We start from the raw sequence: 22,358 nt of genomic DNA, 5'->3' as shown, positions 1-22,358 counted from the left end.
AGCTTCTTCACAATTTCTCTGAGACATGATCTTCTTGATCTTCTTACAGAGTTTATTCTTAGGGTTGAGACTATTTACAGAAAAATACTCGAGTATAATCTTTAACATTTTTACAGGCTCAAGTAATACAATATAAAATTCAAATTTAAATTATCATACAGCTAAACAATTTGACTTAGTCTTGTTATGATACATGCATGTCTTACACAACAACGTGTTTCGGGGAAAATCAGTGAGCGACAAAATAATATCATTATCTCGCTCTGCTCTCACTTTATCAAAATAACTTAGGTTTTCTCCGCTTTGCTCTGCTGCTACAATGGAGGTCCCAAATTAGAGTTTTCATTTCCCTTAGTGTAGTTAGAGCTTGAAGGTTTGTTTACTAGCAAGGGGAGTGGAGATTGAAGTTTACAAGGGTCTCGATTGAAGTTTAAGGGTTACGATTGAAGTTAAGGGTTTCGATTGAGGTATGAATAATGACTTCTTTTTGTATGTATATATGTATATGCATATGCTAAATCTCTTTGTATATGTCTATTTGCTGGTACAATGGTGGTCCCAAATTAGGGTTTCATTTCTATATGTTTGCTTTGTTATATATATATATATATATTCTCTCTTAAATCTCTGTCACTCTATGTCTCTCTTAGCAAATGAGGTTTAACAATTGTCTGTGATGAATATATATTCCTAAAAAATACAGTGAGATTGCAGTGTAGTATTGATATTTGGTTCGGGTTATTTATCGTGATGTGGTATATTGTAATAATTGTTTGTCATGTCGGAAATAAGATTGTGGTTTTAAAATTCCCTGTGGTATCTAATGATTAGCCTAAATGAATTGAGCTAGATATCTCGTAATGATGGGCAAAAAATAAGATTAATTTTGTTACAGGAATGCGACACAGTTTGCTAAACAATACTGAGTTAATCCAGTGATTAATATGAAATATATCACCATCTTTCGGTTGAGATTGCAGTGTAGTATTGATATTTGGTTTGGGTTATTTATCGTGATTTGGTATGTTATAACAATTATTTGTCGTGTCAGAAATAAATTTGTGGTATTAAAATTCCCTGTGCTATCTGCTGACTAGCCTAAATGAATTGAGCTAGACATCTTGTAATGATGGGCAGAAAATAAGATTAATTTTGTTACACGAATGCGACACAATTTGATTTTGGTGGATTCCATATGGCTCATTGTAACTATTTTATCCATGTTTACATTATTGTTATAGTTGAATGCGGATGGCAGGTTGGTTTGGGTGATTTTTTAGTTTAAGTTTAATGGATTCAGCGAATTGAGATGGCTTGATGACTGTGTTTTCAAAATTTGTCTTAATTTATTCTACTAGAATTAGAAAGTTACCTGATTGGCTGGGGTCTGCAGATTAGTTTATATAGCCAGTCATGTAAATTAGTTGTTGTGTATATGCACATTTTGTTATGGATGTAACTTGTATAATGCATAATATTATTTCATTTTATTGCTAAATCTGTATGTGCTATGGTGTTAATTTTATCACTCTCCCTCTGACAGACCTGTGTAATTTTGTATAAGGATGTTTTTTGTTAGATGTAAAATTAATGCTTCTGTTTAATCTTTTTGTGCATAAATGTTTAAAATGTTTATGAATCTGGAGATGTGTATAATTAATGCTGCTGTTTAATCTTTTTGTGCATCTGTCTATTAAATATGTGTAGAAATATAGTCAACGCGCTGTTTAACGTCATAATATAGTTGACACGCTATTTATAATCATAATGTAGTTGACGCGCTGTTTACAGACGGTCGTAATATATCATGTGAAAACATATAAGCCAATTTGTTTAGCCTGGATGAATCATTTGGCTTGTGTCATCGTTTAGATATAACGATAAGTTTATTCTCGAGTTTCAAAATCCTGTGAGCCTGTTTCCCCACTAGTTACATCATATTGCTTCATCTTCTTATTTCTTTTTTTACTTTCTTGATTTGTTTTAACAAGCAATTTCCATTGACCTGGTCTCCTCGCAGCCGCCTTCCAGACCTGAAGTTAAGAACATAGCCTCGCAAGAGCCTGTTTCCCATCTTTTATTTACTTTATTTTAATATTTTGATTGTGTATTGGTCCGGTGTTTAAGATACTGCTATAAAAGTAATATTGATAAACTAATGAGGCGCTGTTGATAAATGTAGTTATGGATGTTGATAAATTTAGTGAGGGTTATATGAGCGGTGTAAGAGATTTTATTTGAAACGCCTATTCTATATTCAACATAGGTAATGAAATTACATGCCCCAACAAAAATTATAGAAAACGCAAGTGGCGTCATCAAGATATAATATATGATCATCTCATATACAATGGTCCATGTCCATTTCATTCGAAATAGATTTTTAAGATTTCTCGCCCATAATTCGGAATGAATGATGATGACATGGATTGTGAAGCTCCTGCTACAAATTTTGGAGATAATCTCGATGAGATGTTTCACCGTACGCAAGGAAATACGCAGAACCATGAAGATGTGCATTCTGATAAACCAAATGCCACTGCTGAAAAATTATTTCATCGCATAGAATAGGTAAGCAACCATTATATCCAGATTGTACCAAATTTTCGCGCTTAAGCTTTGTCATCAGGATGTATTCTTTGAAATGCGTACACGGGATTACCGAATCGGGATTCGGGGATCTTTTAGAGTTGATAAGAGGGGATTTCCCATAGGCCCACTTACCTCTATCTTTTAATTTCTCAAAAAATATCATTAAAGATATATGTCTCGATTACCAAAGAATACACGCATGACCAAATGATTGTATGCTCTACTGGGAAAAAAATGAGAAGGAAGATGTTTGCAAAACATGTGGTGTTTAAAGGTGGACTCTAGTGGAAAAGAAAGGGGCTGCTGAAAATGACTCGGAGAAGCTAATTCATAAAGTACCCGCAAAAGTAATGTGTTATTTTCCTCTAAAACCAAGGCTGCAAAGGATGTTCATGTCAAATGAGTATTCAGAACTTATGATATGGCATGCCATGGGATGAAGAAAAGATGGCAAACTTAGACATCCAGCATATGCCGAGGCCTGAAAGACGTTGGATTCCTGGAAGACGTAATTCCTGAGGAATTGGAGAAGTACTATATCGAGTCAGTCCGTGAATCTTGGAGGGGGTACAAGTGCCGCATTAAAATAAATCATTACCTGAAGTATAAAATTGATGAGGAGAAGCTGGAAAATAGGCCAGATGATATTCCATTCGAGGAATTTAAATTGCTCTTAATGTATTGGGCAGAAGAGGACGTTCAGGTAAAATTTTAAATATATAGGGTTATTTATCTTTATGTATGAACATTATGTGACATGAAAATGTGCCTTTTTTCTATTTTTTGCAGGAAAAGGCCAAGAAAAATTCCGAGAGTCGAAGATCGTACACGGACACACACACTGCTGGTCCAAAGAGTTTTGCTCAAATTCAGACCAAATTGGTACGTTATACCTTTGTTTGAAAATAAGTATTGTCCTAAGAAGGTTGCTCATTTAATTGGTTTTAACTAAATACATAATACCATTTCAAAAAAAAAAACTAAATACATAATACAATATTTTGAACTAGCTAAGTTGATGTTACCGATCTACTGGTTGTTAAAATAAATTTTAAAATCGAGTTAATAAAAATTCTTAATTAGAGACAATTTAATTTAACAATTTACATGTTCTTTTTTTTGGAGTTTTTTCTTTACATGAAAAGTTGCCACATTAGTCACAAGTAATTTTTGTATCAGCCCGAACCATCAGATGCAGCTATTTTTGTACGAACTTGCAAGCGAAAACCAGGACGTGAGTATAAGTCCAATACTGATGGGATTAACTATAGACATGTAAGTATTTGATTTTTTTGGTCAATACAATGTCACCATTTACTTCATCTACTATCTAATGTCATAATTTGATCTTAGTTTTTTTTGTAGGACAAGATTGGAAAAGCACTGGCTGGTCAGGAAAGCGGTATTAATGTTCATGAACTTGTTACTGATTGTAAATCACGTGCCCCTACTTGGCTTATAGGGCGACATGTAAAGTTTGTCAATGAATCAACAAGTGTTGCTACTACAAACACATACATCCAGGACTTGACAACCCATCTCGTCGATGAAATGGAAGCCAAGGTCTACAAAAAGGTCCAAGAAGAAGTAGATTCAAAGGTGAATAGGAAAATTTAGGAAAATTTAGGAAAATTTGACTTGGGTTCTTAAGAAGTTAAGTGAGGAAAATCCAGATATGAAGATTAATCTAGGAGATCTCTGTGCGACAATTTCCAGTGACAACGATAATGGTACTCCGATGACTAGAAATGCAAGCACCTAGGCAGATATTGTAGTTATCACAGAACAATGTGGTCTTTTGGTTCTTAGTTTTTATTTATGTCTACTAAGCAATTATACCACTTGCCAGGCGGTTGTCTATCTGGGAGCGATATTATGCTTATTTACTTTTGTTTTGGATTGATTCTCTGATGATAACCAGAGATGATAGCTCTCAAACTTGTATTGCAGTCAAAATTATACGGTATGTTGTCTTTTGGTACTTGGTATATTATTTAGATGTGTTGCTTGGTACATGGACTTATTTATATATATCAGTTATATTTTTAGTTTTGTGTTTGATGATTAGTGGGAAAACAGTACTGTGTGGTACTTGGAAATTCATGAATGTAAGCAGTATATTTTCAATTGACATATAAAAAGTTTTGCAGTAGCTATAACTAGGTGTTTCAGATAATGTTAATAATTGTTTTTAAAAATAAACAAGATGTTTCCATATGCTAAAAAAGTGTTGCAACAAAAGTGGGGCCCACATCTTGAAGGGACCCACCTTTGGGACCCACATCCTGGTGGGGACCCCCTGTTGGGCCCACAATGTGGGCCCACTTTTAAGAAAAAATGTTCCTTTTTGCAACGTAATTTAGGATGTTGGAGTAGGTATCAGAAATGTTGCTATGGATACCTAGGGCAACGGCGAAACGACTAACACCCAAAAAGTGTTGTCGTTGTTTTTTATTAGTCTGTAGCAACGTTATTTCTACCTCTAGCAACATTTTTTGGTTGTTGCAGAAAGCCATTTATGGAGTTGTGAATCACCAATAACAACCACCAATTTCTAATAAAAATACCAGATCTAAAATTTGAACATGATATATGAATACAAATATTAATACATATGAAATAAATTACCAGATCTACTCTTCAATCACTAAATCGTATGACGACAATCACTTAATTATATCACCAAATTATATCATAAAAATCACTAAATATTATATACGAGATAGATATATACAAACATATTTTTACGACATAAATTGATGAAAATCGTTAATCTTGTTGGTCGGAGAAGTTAGTGATGATTTACTGTAGTAGGGGTATAGTTAATTTATTAAGAATGAGTGGGGGGAGGAAGTGTTCCAATTGGTGATTGCTGGAAAAACTGGTCGAGAAAGAGGTGTGTGGGTGGTTTAATCGGAGATGAATGGTGTATGATTGGGGAAATAGATGGGACACCAAGAGAAAGGTGTGGTATAAGAGAAAGGTGTAGTAGAAGAAATGCAATAATTCACTAATTATGCTAACAAGAATCATTAAAATGTAGAAAGCTTTGAAATTATAGTGATTCTGGTTTAGTGATTCTATTAAGTATAAATAATGATTTATCATCGGAATATAGCATATATATATATATATATGAAAATTGATTGTTGAGAGATGGAGAAAAATACAGTGAAGTCGGATTTTAAAAAAAGTTTGTCGATAAATGGGAAAAATTAAATTAAGAACAGATAGAAAATTATTCACATATAGATATACGAGAGGGAGTGACAAGTGGAGTTGAAGGGAAGAGAGAGAAGAGGTTTGATAAAATTTGTGTGGTAAAGATTGAATTCAAGTTATAAAATTAGTGGTTGTCATTAGTTTCTAGTTTTTAGAATATGATTTATTTCTATTTGATCATCTCTCTCTCTCTCTCTCTATATATATATATATATATTGAGTAGATGAATGACCCAAGTGATCTGAAAACTGCTCAGATGTGGAACTACTAAACTGTTGTTAAATCTACCATTACAAAGATGATTAAGTCTAGTCTTCACACAAAATTAACTGTTCTTCATTGAAACTTCTGTTCAAAATTTATGGTTTATTATTTGAATTTGTTTACAAGAGGTAAGTTATTTTTGTGAAACATTGTCAGAATAGTTGTAATACTATTAAAATTCCCGCCGACCAAATAAACAATTGAATTTAGAAAAAAAACAAATGATATATACATGAATGCATAATCCAACTACCAGTAAGATCGCGGCTGAATATGATGGAAATGTTGTTTTAAGTCTCAAAATTAAGAGATTTATTCTACTTATTATCATATCATATGTTAATGATCTACCGCATGTTGGGAATAATTAAAGACTAAGCGCAACAAGGGCAGTTATATAATTAACAAGAACAAGCAAGACACCAAATAACAAAACAAAATATACGATGGCAAACAACTAAATATCAGAGACGTAATCGACAGAAGAGAGGATAAAACACTTAGCTCTAACAGAAGTTTTAACAAATTTGAAAGAACAATTAACAGATGAGGTTCCTAGATTTCGAGAAGCCTAGACTGTTCTAAAATTGATTATTACCCCACATACACTGTGATGGGTTGTACAATATCGCTTTCAGGATAAAATAACATAGAGCAATGCATCCACAGTCACGTAATGCTCAACAACAACCTGTACCTCAGCTCGCCCAGAATATCTATGCACAAAACTGTACGTATGTGGAGAGAATAGAGAGAGAAGTAGTAGCGATGATTTTACAAGTCCGTGTGTTCAGTATCTATCTTTTCTAAACGTTTAGTTATGTATATAATACAAAATAAAACGTAACCGAAGATATTACATTAATTAAAATAATTATTCTGACTTAAATTGTATTTAATAGAATATTTCCAGAATCAGAACCATAACAGTCACGTATCAGCAGTTAACAGCCATCCAGCAAATGCTGATATCATATCAACATTTATTCAGCCTTACAGCAAATGTTGATATCCATCAGTATTTATTCAGCATATCAGAGTTTGTTAAACTCTGATTCAGCAAATACTGATATCAGTATTTATTCAGCCATATCAGAGTTTGTTAAACTATAATTCAACAAAAACTTATATCTCTTATTACAGAATTATCGATCAATATTCACCAGTAAAATTCCTCACTCAGGTCGCCTCGCGTACGCGAGATGTCGAGAAATTCGCCCAAACCGCCTTTCGACCCGATGCGTGTCGTGGCATGGCGTGACGCGGCGTGGCGTGGCCTGGCAACGATGCGCGCGTATGTGCGCGTGAGGCACACAATAACACCATACTCATCCACATGCCTTAGTAGTTGTACACTGCACTTACACATGATACTATATAAAACAGCCAACCTCTATTTACAATATCAATGTATGATAAACTCACACAACCCTTTTTTAGTTACTAATGTCAACTCAAATTTTTTATGGATTTCACTAAGAAAATGACTTATCTCCAAACATGAAAGTTAAAGTCCTCGTTATGGATCAACCTCCAACAATTAGTTTAAGGAAATTACATCAAAAACATGTATAAAACATGGTGTAAACTTTTCATTTTCTAACACCGCATTTATTAGGATAGAATTGATCGACATATCTACATGTTCTGAACTTATTTTGCCCCTAGAAAATTATAGTATAAATCGATTTCTCTAGTGTGTATAGGAAAACACATATTAAAAATTTAATTATCTAATTTTGATTAGTTTTCTAATGATAAATGTGGATAAATTCAAAATTGGTCAACCCCCGTACGTAAATACTTTCCTAATTAGAATAATTCAAATACACTTAAATTAGTGTTTAGTGTGTATCTTGAACAAGCATCAGAAATACTCATGACAATATACTTAGTATTATATAATTTTTCGGTCTTTTAATTTATGCCCAAAAATACACCCTAAGCACTATAATTTTGATAAATTTGATATATTTTTATTCATGAAATTATTATAAATATAGAGAGTACATTAAAATTTATACTTATTGTGTGCAATTTGGCACACATTTAAAAACCATTAATAGTTTAATTACTAGAATTGACAAACAATCCTTATCTATTTTTACGCAACCGAGTATCAATCATGGTTGTAACATAGAAATAAATTATATATTGTAAAGACTTATTATTGACATTCATAATTTTTTTTTAAGAATTGAAAGGAAAAATTGTAATTATATCGTTATTTAAAACGATTTTAAATATCTTTCATTACGACTCTAATATTTTTTCATATAATATTTTGATAACATTGTATACTATTCTCCTAAAATTAAATATTTTTCAATTCGATAAAGTTTTAAAAATATCAGTTGAACTGGATATTTCCTTCAAATTATTGAACAAAACATATTTTCTTTAAATAGTATATAATGCATTGAATCAAATGCTACAATATAGTATAGATATAAATTTTATTTGAATAATTCAAAATATTAAAAATAATTCAAAATATTTGCACAATAATATCTTGATCAATGAAAATTAAATCTAAAAGAATTATTTTTAAAAAGCTAGTTTTTAAAGTAAAAAATGAAAAATTAATTGATTTAATATATCATCGTAGTTTTAACAAATCTCGTGAGATCCCATATGAAATTTCGAATATTTTTAAAATCGGGACAAGTCCCAAAAATAATAATGTGCTACCAGTGAAGTTAGTAATTTTAATACAAATAATCAGTTACCTTGATCATATAAAGACCTCAAACACATTAATTTATATTAACAGAAGATATTAAAAAAAATCACATTATTGGTAAGATATTCTCACCGAGCTTTTAATTTAAATTTACTAAACGTAGAATGTGACGATATTTTTCGAGTATTTTTTGAATAATGGGTCAAGTTCTGATTTCAAATTCGAAATAAATTAAAATGGATTGACTCATAATTCGAACTTACCTAAATATGTAATACCAATGTATATCATTTATATATAAGCGATTCTATTTTCAATATTTTCTTTAAAAATTATGTATGTACATTTTTATTATTTTTATAATAAAGAATATGTTAAAAATATCTGAGATATATTTTCAAACTAAAAAATGATTAATAAATAAGATAATAATCTATTTATGTACTATGTCTAACTTTATATATAGAATTCAATTTTTTAAAATTAAATGTACAAATATTAAAGTAACTATCGTTTTTTTTGCGGAATTCAAGTAACTATCTTTAAAGTTAAATAAAATATTCATTTAAAATACTTACATATTATGTGTATGATAAAAAACACATGTGACAATATGGTGTAGTGGTATGAGATTGTATAGGTGAATGAAATATCTCAAGTGCCAGGTTTTGGCTTAGCAAAACTTTCTAATAATCCCATAATTACTTAATGCCAAAGTTACCCTCAAAAAGATATTTCAATCACTATGAGAAAATAATCAATAACAATCAATCACTATGAAAAATATCTCGAAAAGATATTCTTCAAAAAAATATCACAACACTCAAATTAAATCAAATAAAATCAGTAATAATCACATTAACGGAGTTTATCCCTAAAGTCTCTCGGGGATAAGTCTAAATTTCACAGAACTGCGTAGACTTGATCCATTATATATTTGTACGCAGATATCTTGACAAAGGGATCCGATACAATGAGACAAATCGAGACACCTCCCAAGTCTAACCCCTCTATTTTCATAAACCTTAATCCCTTAAAACAGTCTTATTCATACAATTACGCTATATTATTCCAACAACCCTCTGATTTCGTGTTGTTACATAATTCCTCCAACAACATTTGGCGCTAGAAGGAGGGGACTTCATCTTAGGGAGAAAAGATGACTAAAGAAGGCAAGTCAGTGGTAGTACCCGGAAGTAGCAGCAAGAAGGGGACCTCGAATGGGACTAAGCTCACACCCCCGGAACATTAGGCGCCACCACCGCCCGTGCCTATTGACGAGCAGGCGATCCTAGTCTATCTCGAGGGGCTCGAAAACCAGATAAATGAAATCAACACTAGGATGTCCAGGGTAGAGAAAGGCTCTACCAGAAATGCTAAGCATAAGGCACGTCGCCATAAGCTCTTTCAGCGCAACTAGAGGGGAAAGGGCCCTCAAAAGCGACATATTCATGAGTTCAATGATGTGACAGTCAAGACATGGCGTAAGAAAGAGGCATCGTTGGAATGGGATAAGATACCCCCAAGCCAGGAGAAACGGGGCAGCCAGATCTCTGAAAGAGCGGGGACAAAGCCAGCTTCGTCGGAGGCAAGGTCGACCAGTGTGCTTGACCGTGAGGGAAAAAAATTGAGTGAGCATGACTTCAGACTCAAATTGGATAATCTCAGGGAGAAAAGGGAGGAGAAAAGCCCCGAGGATCGAGAAACCCAGCGAAAGAAATACAAGGTGACTCCTCCGCGCAACCACTAACGGGACACCCCTTCTAGAAGGACTGAACAACGAAGATGTAAGGCTTATCAGGAAGGGGAGTCTAGGGTGCGCCCCTGGGGAGGGGGCGCCATGAGTGGCCACAGGTCTCCCGCCACTCGAGTAATGCAAATAATGAAGTTGAGAGAGAGATTGTTAGGGTTGGGGTTCTGAGAAAAATATTAGATCGGATGGAGCAGGAGAAGAGGGGGTCACCGGCCTCAGCGGCCTCGTCGCCATTCACTGCCGCTATTCAAACCCCCCTGCCTCGAGTGTTCAGACACAACCCTGATCTCCGTTTTAATGGGGAGGCTGACCCGACTGAATATCTCATCCAGTTCAACACATAGATGAAGGTCTATCAAGTACCAAAACCAACCCAATGTAGACTCTTCGCAGCCTCTCTCTGAGGGAGCGCCCATTAATAGTTTTCTAAGTTAGGGCCATCTAGCATAAAGACGTGGAAAAAATTGGAGGATTTATTCATCATGCAATTTCAATCTACTCTCCATTACTCGCCACCAATGGCCACGCTCGCCAATATCAAGCAAATGGAGGGAGCCCAAGCGGACTATTTTCGGTGATTTAATATCGAGTTCCCCAAGGTTAGGGATGCTAGCGAGGAGACCATCAAGAATTTCTTGATTGCTGGGTTAAAAATGGTCAAAATTATGGAAGAGCCTCCAGGCCCGCGAACTTAGAGCCTTAGCCGAGTTTTATGAGCAAGTCGGGCCTTTTAAAAAGGTAAATTAATCGAGACATGAAGGATAGATCCTCCAGCCCCGAGGAGAGAGGGAAGATTTACCAGCACAGCTCAATCCAAAAAAAGGCTGCTAGAGGCAAGGAGATAACCAAGGAGGCAGAAAGGCCTTATACAAGTAAATGGCCGACACACAGCCCCTCGTGGCCTCCATTGACCATAAATATGCAATATATACGGGAAAAGGTATATTTTGAAAGGCGACCCCCTCACAGACTACAATAAGAGGGACATTTTAAAATATTGTGCATATCATGAGACTACGGGGCACGATACAACAGATTGTAGGTAACTGATGGACGAGATCGAAACACTAATACACCAGGATAAGTTAACAGAGTGGGTTATCAAGGAAGTTCGAAAGCACATGTCGGACTATTATGCTGTCCCCCACCACAACCAGAAGAGAAGGAGAGGGCACTCCGAGGCAACAACATCCACATGATTATAGGCGGGTCTCACATTGGGGGAGACAACAGCGAAGGATAGACCATTCACTAATGTCAATCACCTCAGCCAAAAACACCCGGAGTTCTTTGAAAGGGAAGTCGATGATATCGTGTTTAGATAGGCAGATGCCAAGTGGGTCCAATACCCTCATACTGATGCTCTGGTGGTAAAAATGAAAATCTGGACAGTAAATATATACCGAGTATTGGCGGATACCAGGAGCTCAACATATGTGTTAAGATATGATGCTTATAAGAAGCTTGGCTATCTGGACAAGGAAATGACTTCCTCGGGAGTGTACCTGTATGAGTTCACGGGATATTTGATAGGAGTAAAGGGGATAATCTAGCTCCCGGTCACCATGGGAGAAAAAATTCATATGGCCACCCAAATTGTTACATTTACTGTGGTTGACCAGTCGTGTGCCTATAATGTTATAGTCGGAAAGCCACTCATGAGAGCAATGAGGATGGTGACCTAGATCCACCATATGACAGTAAAGTTGCCAATCCCCACGGGGGTAGGTTTTTTGAAGGATTGCTAATATGACTCGAGGGTTTGATATACCTAGGCACTCAAGGTAGAAGAAAGGGGGAATGCAGCTAGGGATCTACTAAAATTGGAAAAAGATGATATCCTCATGGAGGAGGCTGATGAGAGGAAAAGAAAGTGCCCTGAAGGGAACGAATCTTGTAACATGATTTCAAAAAATTTTGGAGGAATACTTCGAGAGTTTGGGGATTCAAGTGGAGCCATGACCTGGGGTATTGCTTATAGAGTCCTCTGAGCCCATAATAATTGTGTGGGAAGGGATAGCAGAGGAAGCAAGCAATGAGGAAGAGAGCCCGGAACAGATAGCCGCGAAATTCAAAAAAGGGAAATGGGTGTGGAAGGAGACGAAGACCACAATAGATATGCCTAATGGGGTTACTCGTGAGGTAACCATTGCTTATGGAGGTTCAGTGACCCCGGTTCAAGCTCGTCAGCCCAAGCTAGCAAGTACCGAGGGACTAACAATCACAGACGTAGGAGAGACTAGTGAAGCTTGGGCATTCTTGGACCCGAGAATGCCCTCGATGATCGAACGGGTTGGGGCTGCAAAAGATATTATCCCCATCCCGCTGGACCCTAATAATCCCTCCTAGGTACTCAGGATTGGCTTTAACTTGAGCCCGAAATTGAGAGAAGACCTGGCTTAATTTCTGAGGAAGAATCTGGATGTCTTCGCATGGTCACACTCAGATATGGTGGGAATTGACCCAATTGTTATATGCTACCGGCTCAACCTAGATCCAAAAAAAATGTGGTCAAATATAAGAGGTAGCCGATCAGTAGAGAAAGGGCAAAAGCCCTGAAGAAAGAAGTGGATAGACTGATGGAAGTAGGGCTTGTGAGAGATGATTTCTACATATTATGGCTTTTCAACCCTGTGCTAGTCAGGAAGAGGAATGGTAAATGGAGAAGATGTGTGGACTTCACATATCTCAATAAGGCATGCTCAAAGCATAGTTTCCCTCTACCCCGAATTGACCAATTGGTTGATTCTACGGCTGGGCACGCCCTACTTAGCTTCATGAATTATTCGGGCTATAACTAAATCCCAATGTATGGGCCAGATCAGAATCACACTTCTTATCACCAATCGGGGCCTCTACTGTTACATTGGGATGCCTTTCGGACTCCTCAATACTGGACAACTTTTTTGAGGCTAGTGCACAAAATGTTCAAAGTTTAACTGGGAAAGACCATGGAGGCATACGTGGATGATATGCTGGTAAAGTCGATGAAAATAGATGATCATATTCACCACCTAGCAGAGATGTTCAAAATTTTGAGGAAGTACATGATGAAGCTCAACCCCCAAAAGTGTGTGTTTAGGGTAGATTCGGGAATGTTTTTGGGCTTTATTGTGAATCATAGGGGTAATGAGGGAAATCTAGCCAAGATATGATCCTTGCTTGAGATGAATTCCCCGCGTTGAGTAAAGGATGTGCAGAGCTTAAAGGGGACGATGGCATCCTCAAGCCGCTTCATCTCAAAATCCTCTGACAAATTCCAAGAGTTCTTTAAGGCCATCCAGAAAGGTGGAAAAAAATTAAGTGGAAAGAGGAATGTGAAGTGGCCTTCCAGAATATGAAGAAACATCTCAACATCCCTCCAATGTTATCCAACCTCAAGGAGGGAGAGGTTCTAATCCTTTACATGGGTGTGTATGACTTTTCAGTCAGTGCTGTGTTGGTCCGGGAGGAGAACAATGTTCAACTCCCAGTATAATATGTGAGCAAAAGACTAGAAGATTCAGAGACCCGATACCCAAGTCTCGAGAAATTGGCATATGCTCTAATCTTGGCCTCCCGGAAGCTCAGACCTTATTTCCAAGCTCATAAGATAGAGGTGAGGACATCTTACCCCCTCAGGCAGGTGATGCACAAACCTGAAGCTTCTGGTCGAATGTTGAAGTGGGAAATAGAGCTTGGCCAATTTGAGGTGGATTATAAGCCTCAAACCGCAATCAAGATGAAAGTTAAGAGAAGGAGCTGGATAATGCTGTATGATGGAGTTTATTTATGGATGGAGCTTCTAATGAGGAGGGGGCAGGAGCCGGAATTGAGTTAATTAGTCCAGAGGGGCATAAGATAAGAAGTGCAACCCACATGTCTTTCCATGTGACCGATAATGATGCTGAGTACGAGGCCTTAATCAACGGCCTCAAACTAGCCTTGAAAATGAAGGTCGAGAACTTGAACGTATACCGTGACTCTATGATTATGGTGTGTCAGATAAATGAGGGGTACAAAGCTATGGTGCCAAGGACAGAGCTCTACCTAAAGTGTGCATAAAGAATAATCAACATGTTTAATGAGGTGAGGCTGAAACTCATCCCACACAGGCAAAATGAAAGGGAAGACGAGCTGGATAAATTGGGCCCGCGCTGCGAGGCCACCCTATTGAGGGTCGTCCCCCTTGACATACAGAGGAGGCCCAGTGTGCTCGAATAGGAAATAACTAACAATGGTGGTAAATCAGACTCGACATGAATGACCTCATTTTGGCCTACATAAAAAAAGGAATACTTTCGGAAGGGAAGAATGAGGCCAGAAAAGTGCGGTACAAGGCATCTTGCTATGTGATTTATGATGGAGCTCCGTAATAGAGAGGATTCAATGTGCACCTTTTCAAATGAATAGATGTGGCAGGATGCAATAATATAATGAGAGAAATCCATGAGGGCATATGTGGAAATCACTCGGGGGTAGTTCGCTAGCTCAAAAAATCCTTCGTTAGGGTTATTATTGGCCGACATTGAAAAAAGATGCTTTTAAGTTTTCTCGAGCTTGTGATAAGTGCCAGAGATAATCCAACTATCATAAAATCCCCTTGGCTCCATTCACCTCCCTCGTGAGCCCTTGGCCCTTTGCCATGTGAGGGATCGATCTGATTGGAGAACTTCCCAAGGCCAAAGAGAGTGTTAAGTATGTTGTGGTCATAGTGGATTATTTCACCAAGTGGACAGAGGTTGAGCCCCTAGCCACCATTACGGCGAAGAATCTCAAGGAATTAGTGCACAGAACTATTTTGTGCAGATATGGGATCTCGTACAAGTTAGTCTCTGATAATGGGAAGCAATTTGACAACAAAGAGATGAGAGAATTTTGTTAGCAGCTGGGGATTCAGAAAAGATTTAGCGCAGTTAGTCATCCATAAAACAATGGGCAGACTGAGCCCAATAATAATATATTCAAGAGCACCTTGAAGGCAAAGCTAGAGGAAAAGAAAGGAACATGGCCTGATGAGCTCCCACGGTTCTTGTGGTCTTACAACATGACTCCAAGAACCACCACCGCAGAGACACCCTTCTCTCTCATGGATGGATGTGAGGCCATGGTACCAGTTGAAGTGGGAGCTGGATCATTCCATAGGGACAATTACGACAGGGAGGTAAATAAAGATAATCATCAATTTTATTTGGACATGGTCGAGGAAACTCGAGAGGATGCTCAGATCAGGGTTGCGGCATATCAACAGAGAACAGCTCAACACTACAACAATAAAAAGAAGATATGTTATTAAAGTGATTTGTTCTAAAAAAATGGTAATTTGACCAGAGAAAACTTGTCTTAAGGATGATTGAATCTATATCATCTCATGTGAGACCGCAATAGAATCACATGGCCCGCAAGCTGGAACTAATCCACAGCATCGACGAGGCTTTTTTGGGTGAGCGAGGACGCAAGGTCGCGACATGCCAAGACCTTCACCTCATCTTGTGCTGAGCTCGAGCTCTCCTCTCCATATGGAATTATTTGCTTTCTAAAAATAATCTAACCCTCGAGCTCGGCTGAGATAGGGGATCGCACGGCTTAGGAGAGGCCTTTGGAACATAGCTTTAGTTGCAGACATTAACTTGACTTGTTACATCCGCTACCTCCTCGCTTCTATGGGGGTCATAAGACCAATGCGAGCGCTCATCCTCGCCTTCGAGTCCAAGAATGGGGTATTCTTCAGGAACCGGTTTTCCCCCTATTTATGTCATAGTAGGCACTGTCCAGGTCGCTGTTAGTGGATTCAAAATCAAGATGAACAGGGTCGAGGGATGTGGCTGCTGCTAGATTAAAATGAGCCTTTATCTCTCTCTCATGGGCCAGTTCCCTAAGAATCTCATCGACTCACTCTTTATCGATGCGGGTGGGCTCGCGCCTGAGGTTATCCTTCATCCCAAGTGAGCTAGGAATGATTTAAAGATCAATAGGTCTCTTCCTCCAGTCATAGATATTATTCTCCCCGGAATAGCCCTCAGGGTTGGGGTCAATGTGGATGTTCATCAATCTAAAGCCGCTAGCTCACATTGGACTTTTAGTTCGAGCTATATTTATGGCACCCTATTGGTTAATAGCAAAGTTTGGAATAAGACATCCATATATGGAAATCAGCTCATGCTGGAAATCCTTGGAGCCTCGTTGATCAGGTGGGTATTGATTGAGTGGAGAAGGAGTAGAAGATGAGCGAGCCGGGCTCAAAGTTGAAAGGGAAGAACTGTAAGAATGAGGACGCACTCGACATCTGTAGGAGATGATGAAATTTAGTGTGTACCCCTAATCATATAAAATTATAAAATTAAAATTGAAGGAACTAGTGTCCTTGCATCACACACGAATAATCGGTGTCGCACCTATAAGTCTACGCGAGCTGATGGGCTCGCATCGCGATTTGTGAATGTCTGTGCAAGAAATATGCTCGCATCAAACAATTGGTATGTGCTCACCTGATGTATAAAATTGATGAAAAAACAACAATAAGAATGAATGTTTTTGGATCAAAAGGATATTTGTAGATGATTCAAATAAATATTCAGAGGAATCCGTCGCCGGAGAATATCGCCGCCGATAAATCGTCCCAGTGGTGATGATAGTCTTTGCTGTGGTAGATCCTTGAGAAAAAAGGGCAGCAATTTAATAGTGTTCTTGGAAAGTTATTAATGGCAAGTTGAACTCTCATATTTATAGGGGTTAATAGAGAAAAAGGTATAAGGACATGTGTCACCATCCTATTAGATGACAGGAATCCCTATGACATCTATCTTACAATTATAAATCACTCAAAGGACGTGACCATTGGAAGAATGCGAGGCGCCCTCCTCCGCTCACATCCCGTTAAGCAAATGATTAGAATTTTCTTCTTCATAAAGTTGATGAAAAGCGATCTTTGGGGCTCGTATCGCTGGACAAGGGCTAAAGAGCTAGCACTTGAAAAATTTCTAGCCTCAAATGTGACCAGAAATTCCAATTAATAAATAACAAATTACTGGATTATTAGAAAGTATTTGCTATGCCGAAACGTGGCATAGCACTTCCGAACCCTTATGCTTAGACACACAACTAGATCTATTCATTACTGGGAAGACTTCTTCTTCATAACTCATCTACTATTCTACACTAACACACGAGCGCTCCCTTTATCTAAATATTATCTTTATATATTTGTTATTTTGCATTAATTTGGATTTTAATTTATAAATATTAATATTTTATTATAGGTATCAAGGAGATGTAATAAAAAATATATGGAGTTTAAAAAATCAGATCTGAAGTTTAATTTGATTTAAATTCGAATTTTATGGGCCGCTTGCGCAGTCTACACTGTTTGGCCATATCTAGAGTTAAAAAAGTCTGATTCTGACGATTCAACAGGACACGAAAAGCTTGTGAGAAAAAAATTAATTTAGAAGTGGTCTTGAGTTTAAAGTCCAGCTGAATCATCCCAGAATCTGAGTCAAAAAGTCCACTACAAAATTTCACTTTCTCGGGATTCAACTATAACTAGAAAATAAACATTAAAAATCAGATCTTCTACTTTAGGTCCTAAATTTTAGGTAAGGAAAGACCTATAATAATTATAACTTATTTTAACTTATTAAAATTAGAAAAGAAAAGTAAATTGATACTAACAAATTTGAAATAAAAAAGACCTATAATAATTAAAGATTTTTTTAAATTATTCGAAATTGATAGAAAAAAAGTTGCTACTAACATATTCAAAATAGAAAAGAAAAATAAATCACAACAACTATTTGTATATATGAGATTCTTTCAAGATGTATGACATTTAAACAATTCTTTGCCATGAGAGTTAAAAGGAGTCGATAGCCCCTCCATGTAAAAAACTTTAATATTATTAACAATAACATTTTTTTTAAAAAAACAGTTACAGGCTGTCGGCCCTCGAGTATATATATATAGATATCAAATACAATATTTTTTATGCGTAGGGGTTTGCATCTGTTTATTATTTCTATTTTTCAATATTTTTTCCTAAATTGTAATAATTTTTTTTAGTATTGTATTTGACAGGAGAATGACTCAAACTAAATTTTATCTAAATTATAATAATTTGTATTAGTATTGTGTTTGACGGGAGGTGGATCCAACTAATTTATTTCTAAATTATAATAATTTTTTACTAGTATTGTTTTTTACGGGAAGGTGGCTCAAACTAAATCTTATCTGAGTTTTACTAAATTTTTATTATTATTGTGTTCGACGAGAGAGCGTCTCAAGCTAATTTTTATCTAAATCATGAAAAAAATTCATTAGTATTGTGTTTGACGGGGCAACGGTTCAGAATAATTTTTATCTAAATTATAATTTTAATTCATATTACAAATGATAAAAAATGCATAACTCCTCCGCGAAGTGCGGTTTTATTTACCAGTTTGTATATAAATACTAACTAGCTCTATAGGCCATGTAATGCACGGGCATACTCTAGATTGTTCTAATTGAAACTGTTTTTGCTATAATTGTTGATGATAAATTTATGTTGTTACCCAATGACTGAATAATTTTTTTTATGCATATGAGCACGAGTGACTGAGATATGTTTGTATATGAGCACGAGTGATTGAGATATGTTTGCAATGGTGCATTCGCGGGAAGTAATAAATTATGTTAGTATATTTTCTTCCACCTCATAATTAAATGGTATTTGTAATATATTAATTCTTAGAATGAGGAATCCTTCCAGTAGTATCATCCATTTACCCCACTTCCCTCCACATTTCATATAAAAATTATTAATTTGCTTTTTAAATATTTAATGTGTTTATGAGTTAGAAATGTGATTAATGAGTTATACTATATAGGCAATTGACATCAGTACAGTAAGTTTACTCATTGAATGACATATGATATTCTCCATACCAATAACTATCTATTTTTGGATGTTCCAACAGATAGTTGACATTTTCTAAAATATCATATTATCTTTATAATGGCTCCAAAAATTACGCCCGTTTTCTTAATTTTTTTCAACTTAATTTATTTTTTTAATCTCTGTATCTAACAACGATGTTAACAACCCATAGGAAGGTGGGAGTATACAATATATGTCATAGAATAATTAATAATGAAATATAAATCGTACATATATGTATAGTTAGTTTAGTTTATTTTTTATTTCATTGAATTTAATATAATATTTCACCATTTCATTATGTTGGAGGACGAGTTTAGATTGATGTCGAATAAGAATATATGAGTATGCATGTGTGTGTGTATGTCCCTCTATTAATTTATATAAGTGTATATTTATTGTATGTATGTGAGAATGCACATATTAATTATACAACAATTGATAATTTTTTAATAAATGAATAACGAGGTGAATTTAATATTATATAGATTTTAATGTAGGGATATAATTATCACATTAATTATTTTATTCAGCAAACCCCCTGATGATGTTAACAATATATGGGACAGTGAGAGTATATGATATATGTCACATAATTATTAATAGTGAAATATAAATCATACATATGTGTATAATAATTTTTTTATTTTTTTATTTAATATAATGTAATATAATATTTGGCCATTTCATTGTGTTGGAGTACGATGTTAAATTGATGAAAAATAAGAATATATGAGTATGTATTTATGTATGTACGTACGTATGTGTGTATGCGTATGTATATATATGTGTGTGTATGTATGTATGTGTGTGTATATGTATATGTATGTATATCTGTGTGTGTATGTATGTATACATGTATTCATTTAAATATGTATATATTTATTATATGTATGTTTGCATGTATGGATTAATGTATGTATGCACATATTAATTATAAAACAATTAATAATTTTTAAAAAATGTATGATGAGGTGAAATAAATCTATATATTCTTGATGTGTGCTAAAGAAGGAGTCAGGCAAATAATATTTTCCCAATAGGTCGACCCGTTTAGCTATTTTAAACTAATTAAAAAATAGGTTTTAATACAAATAAGGAAACATAAACCATTTTCTGGAAATAAAAATTAGTAAAAAATTAAAGAGCCCACATATCATTTCAATCACAGATCCATATCATACGCTAACCTATTTTCAAATTCAAAAATCCTCACAATTTTTCTCCTGATGAACCCTATATTCTCCCATCTTCTCCTACCCTAACAAAGTTATGAACGCATAATCATTGTTTTAGTGTTTTGACGTCTGATTCGTGAATATATCTTGAAACGAGAAAACATAATTATTCATAAATCACACATCCGTTTATCTTTTTTGAGTTTACAGGTTCATGGATCATGGTAATAGCCGTCGTATTGATGAGAAGAACTTCAATACAGCCCGTCACACCCATGAACGAGACAGGTCGCATCCGGACGTTGATAATGGTAAGTACATTTCGCATATTCATCTGTACCTCTGTGGTTCGTTTAACAGGTATGTTATGATGTTTGGTTTTGTAAAATATGTATTATAGCAGTTGGGAAGAATAGTAATTCCGTTGATGGGAATGATCATGTATTTTTTGATTCTTCAATGAATCTTCCTGCCAATCCCATAAATGTTGATTCTCAGCCACATCTCTTGAACATGAACAATACGCATCCTAGCAAGTGTTTCTTTAATGTCATTTATATAATTTTACATGTTTATGTAATGTCCTTTTATTCGGTAATTTATGTACAGGTTTTATTCGTCCCAACCGTGTTTCCTCCCTCGACAGGTCCTTACATAACATAATGATTAACATGCCAAATTTGTCTAAGGACAAGGAAAATGTATCTCCAATTGGTTGGTGTTCATGTTTGCTGATATATGTACCTTGTTTGTATGAGTTTTGATGTTTGTATGATTTCATTTGCAGGTTCATCGCAGGAAATCCGCTGTGACAAGGCATCTCCTACTGTCATACAGTTTAAAAAATACAACACCAATACACAGTCTCCGTTGTCGTGTGTTTCTAATCGTATATTTATGCACAATTGTTTAATCCTATTTAGTTTTATAGAATTATGTAATCGTATGTTTATCGTATATTTATTCACAATTGTTTAATCCTATCTGGTCAGGATCACATTGTTTTAATTATCATGCTAAATCTGTCCAATAACAAGGAGAATGTATTTCCAATTGGTTGGTGTTCAAGTTGGTTTATATGTACAACTTGTTTGTATGAATTCTGATGTTTGTATGATTTGATGTGCAGGTTCATCGCACGAATTCCGCAGTAACAATTTATCTCCTAATGTCCTCTAACTTAATAAACACAACAACAATACACGGTCTCCGTTGTCATGTGTTTCTCTTAGCATGTTTTTCCCCATTTGTTTAATCCTAATAATTGTTATAGTTTGTATTTTCAGTTTTACATTTTTGTTATATTAGACCCCCGTTATCACATTGTCAAGTGATTCGTGAAAAAACTGAGTATCGCGGATATCAATGGACCTCGGATGCAAGTAGTATGAGTTATACTACAGGTATTAAATTTGGAAATAATTCAGTCTGTGTTGAACTGTTCTTATCGTTTTTGAATTTTTATTTAATCCATCGGTACAATATTTATATATTGCCAATAAGTTGCAAGTTGCACTAGTTAATAAAAGATGTAGAGTGATCCTGAATGATACAATTACACCGCCAAAAGGTATTAGTTTATCGATAATATTCATGTGTATAACTCTATGTTTGCAATGTGTTCAAGTGGTGGGAAAGTTGATCACACAATAAACAGGGGAGGTGCCCCTTATTGCTTTAAAATTAGAGGTATGAACTTGCATTTACTCGGAAGCATGATTCTCAAAGAAGGGCAGAAGCCGATATTTTGTCAGGTATATATATATATATGA

The 22,358-nt window shown here is 35.6% G+C and overlaps 1 protein-coding gene across 1 annotated transcript; it reads left to right on the top strand.

Annotated features, from left to right (window-relative positions):
• Positions 1 to 223: 223 nt before the first annotated feature.
• LOC141678079 (uncharacterized) lies at positions 224 to 4,573 on the top strand. Its single transcript, XM_074484306.1, has 5 exons — positions 224 to 467; positions 1,242 to 3,295; positions 3,382 to 3,474; positions 3,772 to 3,867; positions 3,958 to 4,573. The coding sequence occupies exons 2-5, from the start codon at positions 3,269 to 3,271 to the stop codon at positions 4,207 to 4,209; spliced, it is 468 nt and encodes a 155-aa protein (XP_074340407.1). The 5' UTR covers positions 224 to 467; positions 1,242 to 3,268; the 3' UTR covers positions 4,210 to 4,573.
• The last annotated feature ends 17,785 nt before the right edge of the window (positions 4,574 to 22,358 follow it).

The sequence above is a fragment of the Apium graveolens genome, chromosome 8 (genome assembly GCF_009905375.1).
Source record: "Apium graveolens cultivar Ventura chromosome 8, ASM990537v1, whole genome shotgun sequence".
Lineage (NCBI taxonomy): Eukaryota > Viridiplantae > Streptophyta > Magnoliopsida > Apiales > Apiaceae > Apium > Apium graveolens.
This window is presented reverse-complemented; position numbering and strand designations above follow the sequence as displayed.

Bases quoted from the DNA above. Each gene is read 5' to 3' on its own strand.
- LOC141678079 (XM_074484306.1), top strand. From the start codon at position 3,269: ATGTATTGGGCAGAAGAGGACGTTCAG. The intron at 3,296-3,381 runs GTAAAATTTTAA...TATTTTTTGCAG, and splicing joins GGGCAGAAGAGGACGTTCAG to GAAAAGGCCAAGAAAAATTC. The intron at 3,475-3,771 runs GTACGTTATACC...TTTTTGTATCAG, and splicing joins CTCAAATTCAGACCAAATTG to CCCGAACCATCAGATGCAGC.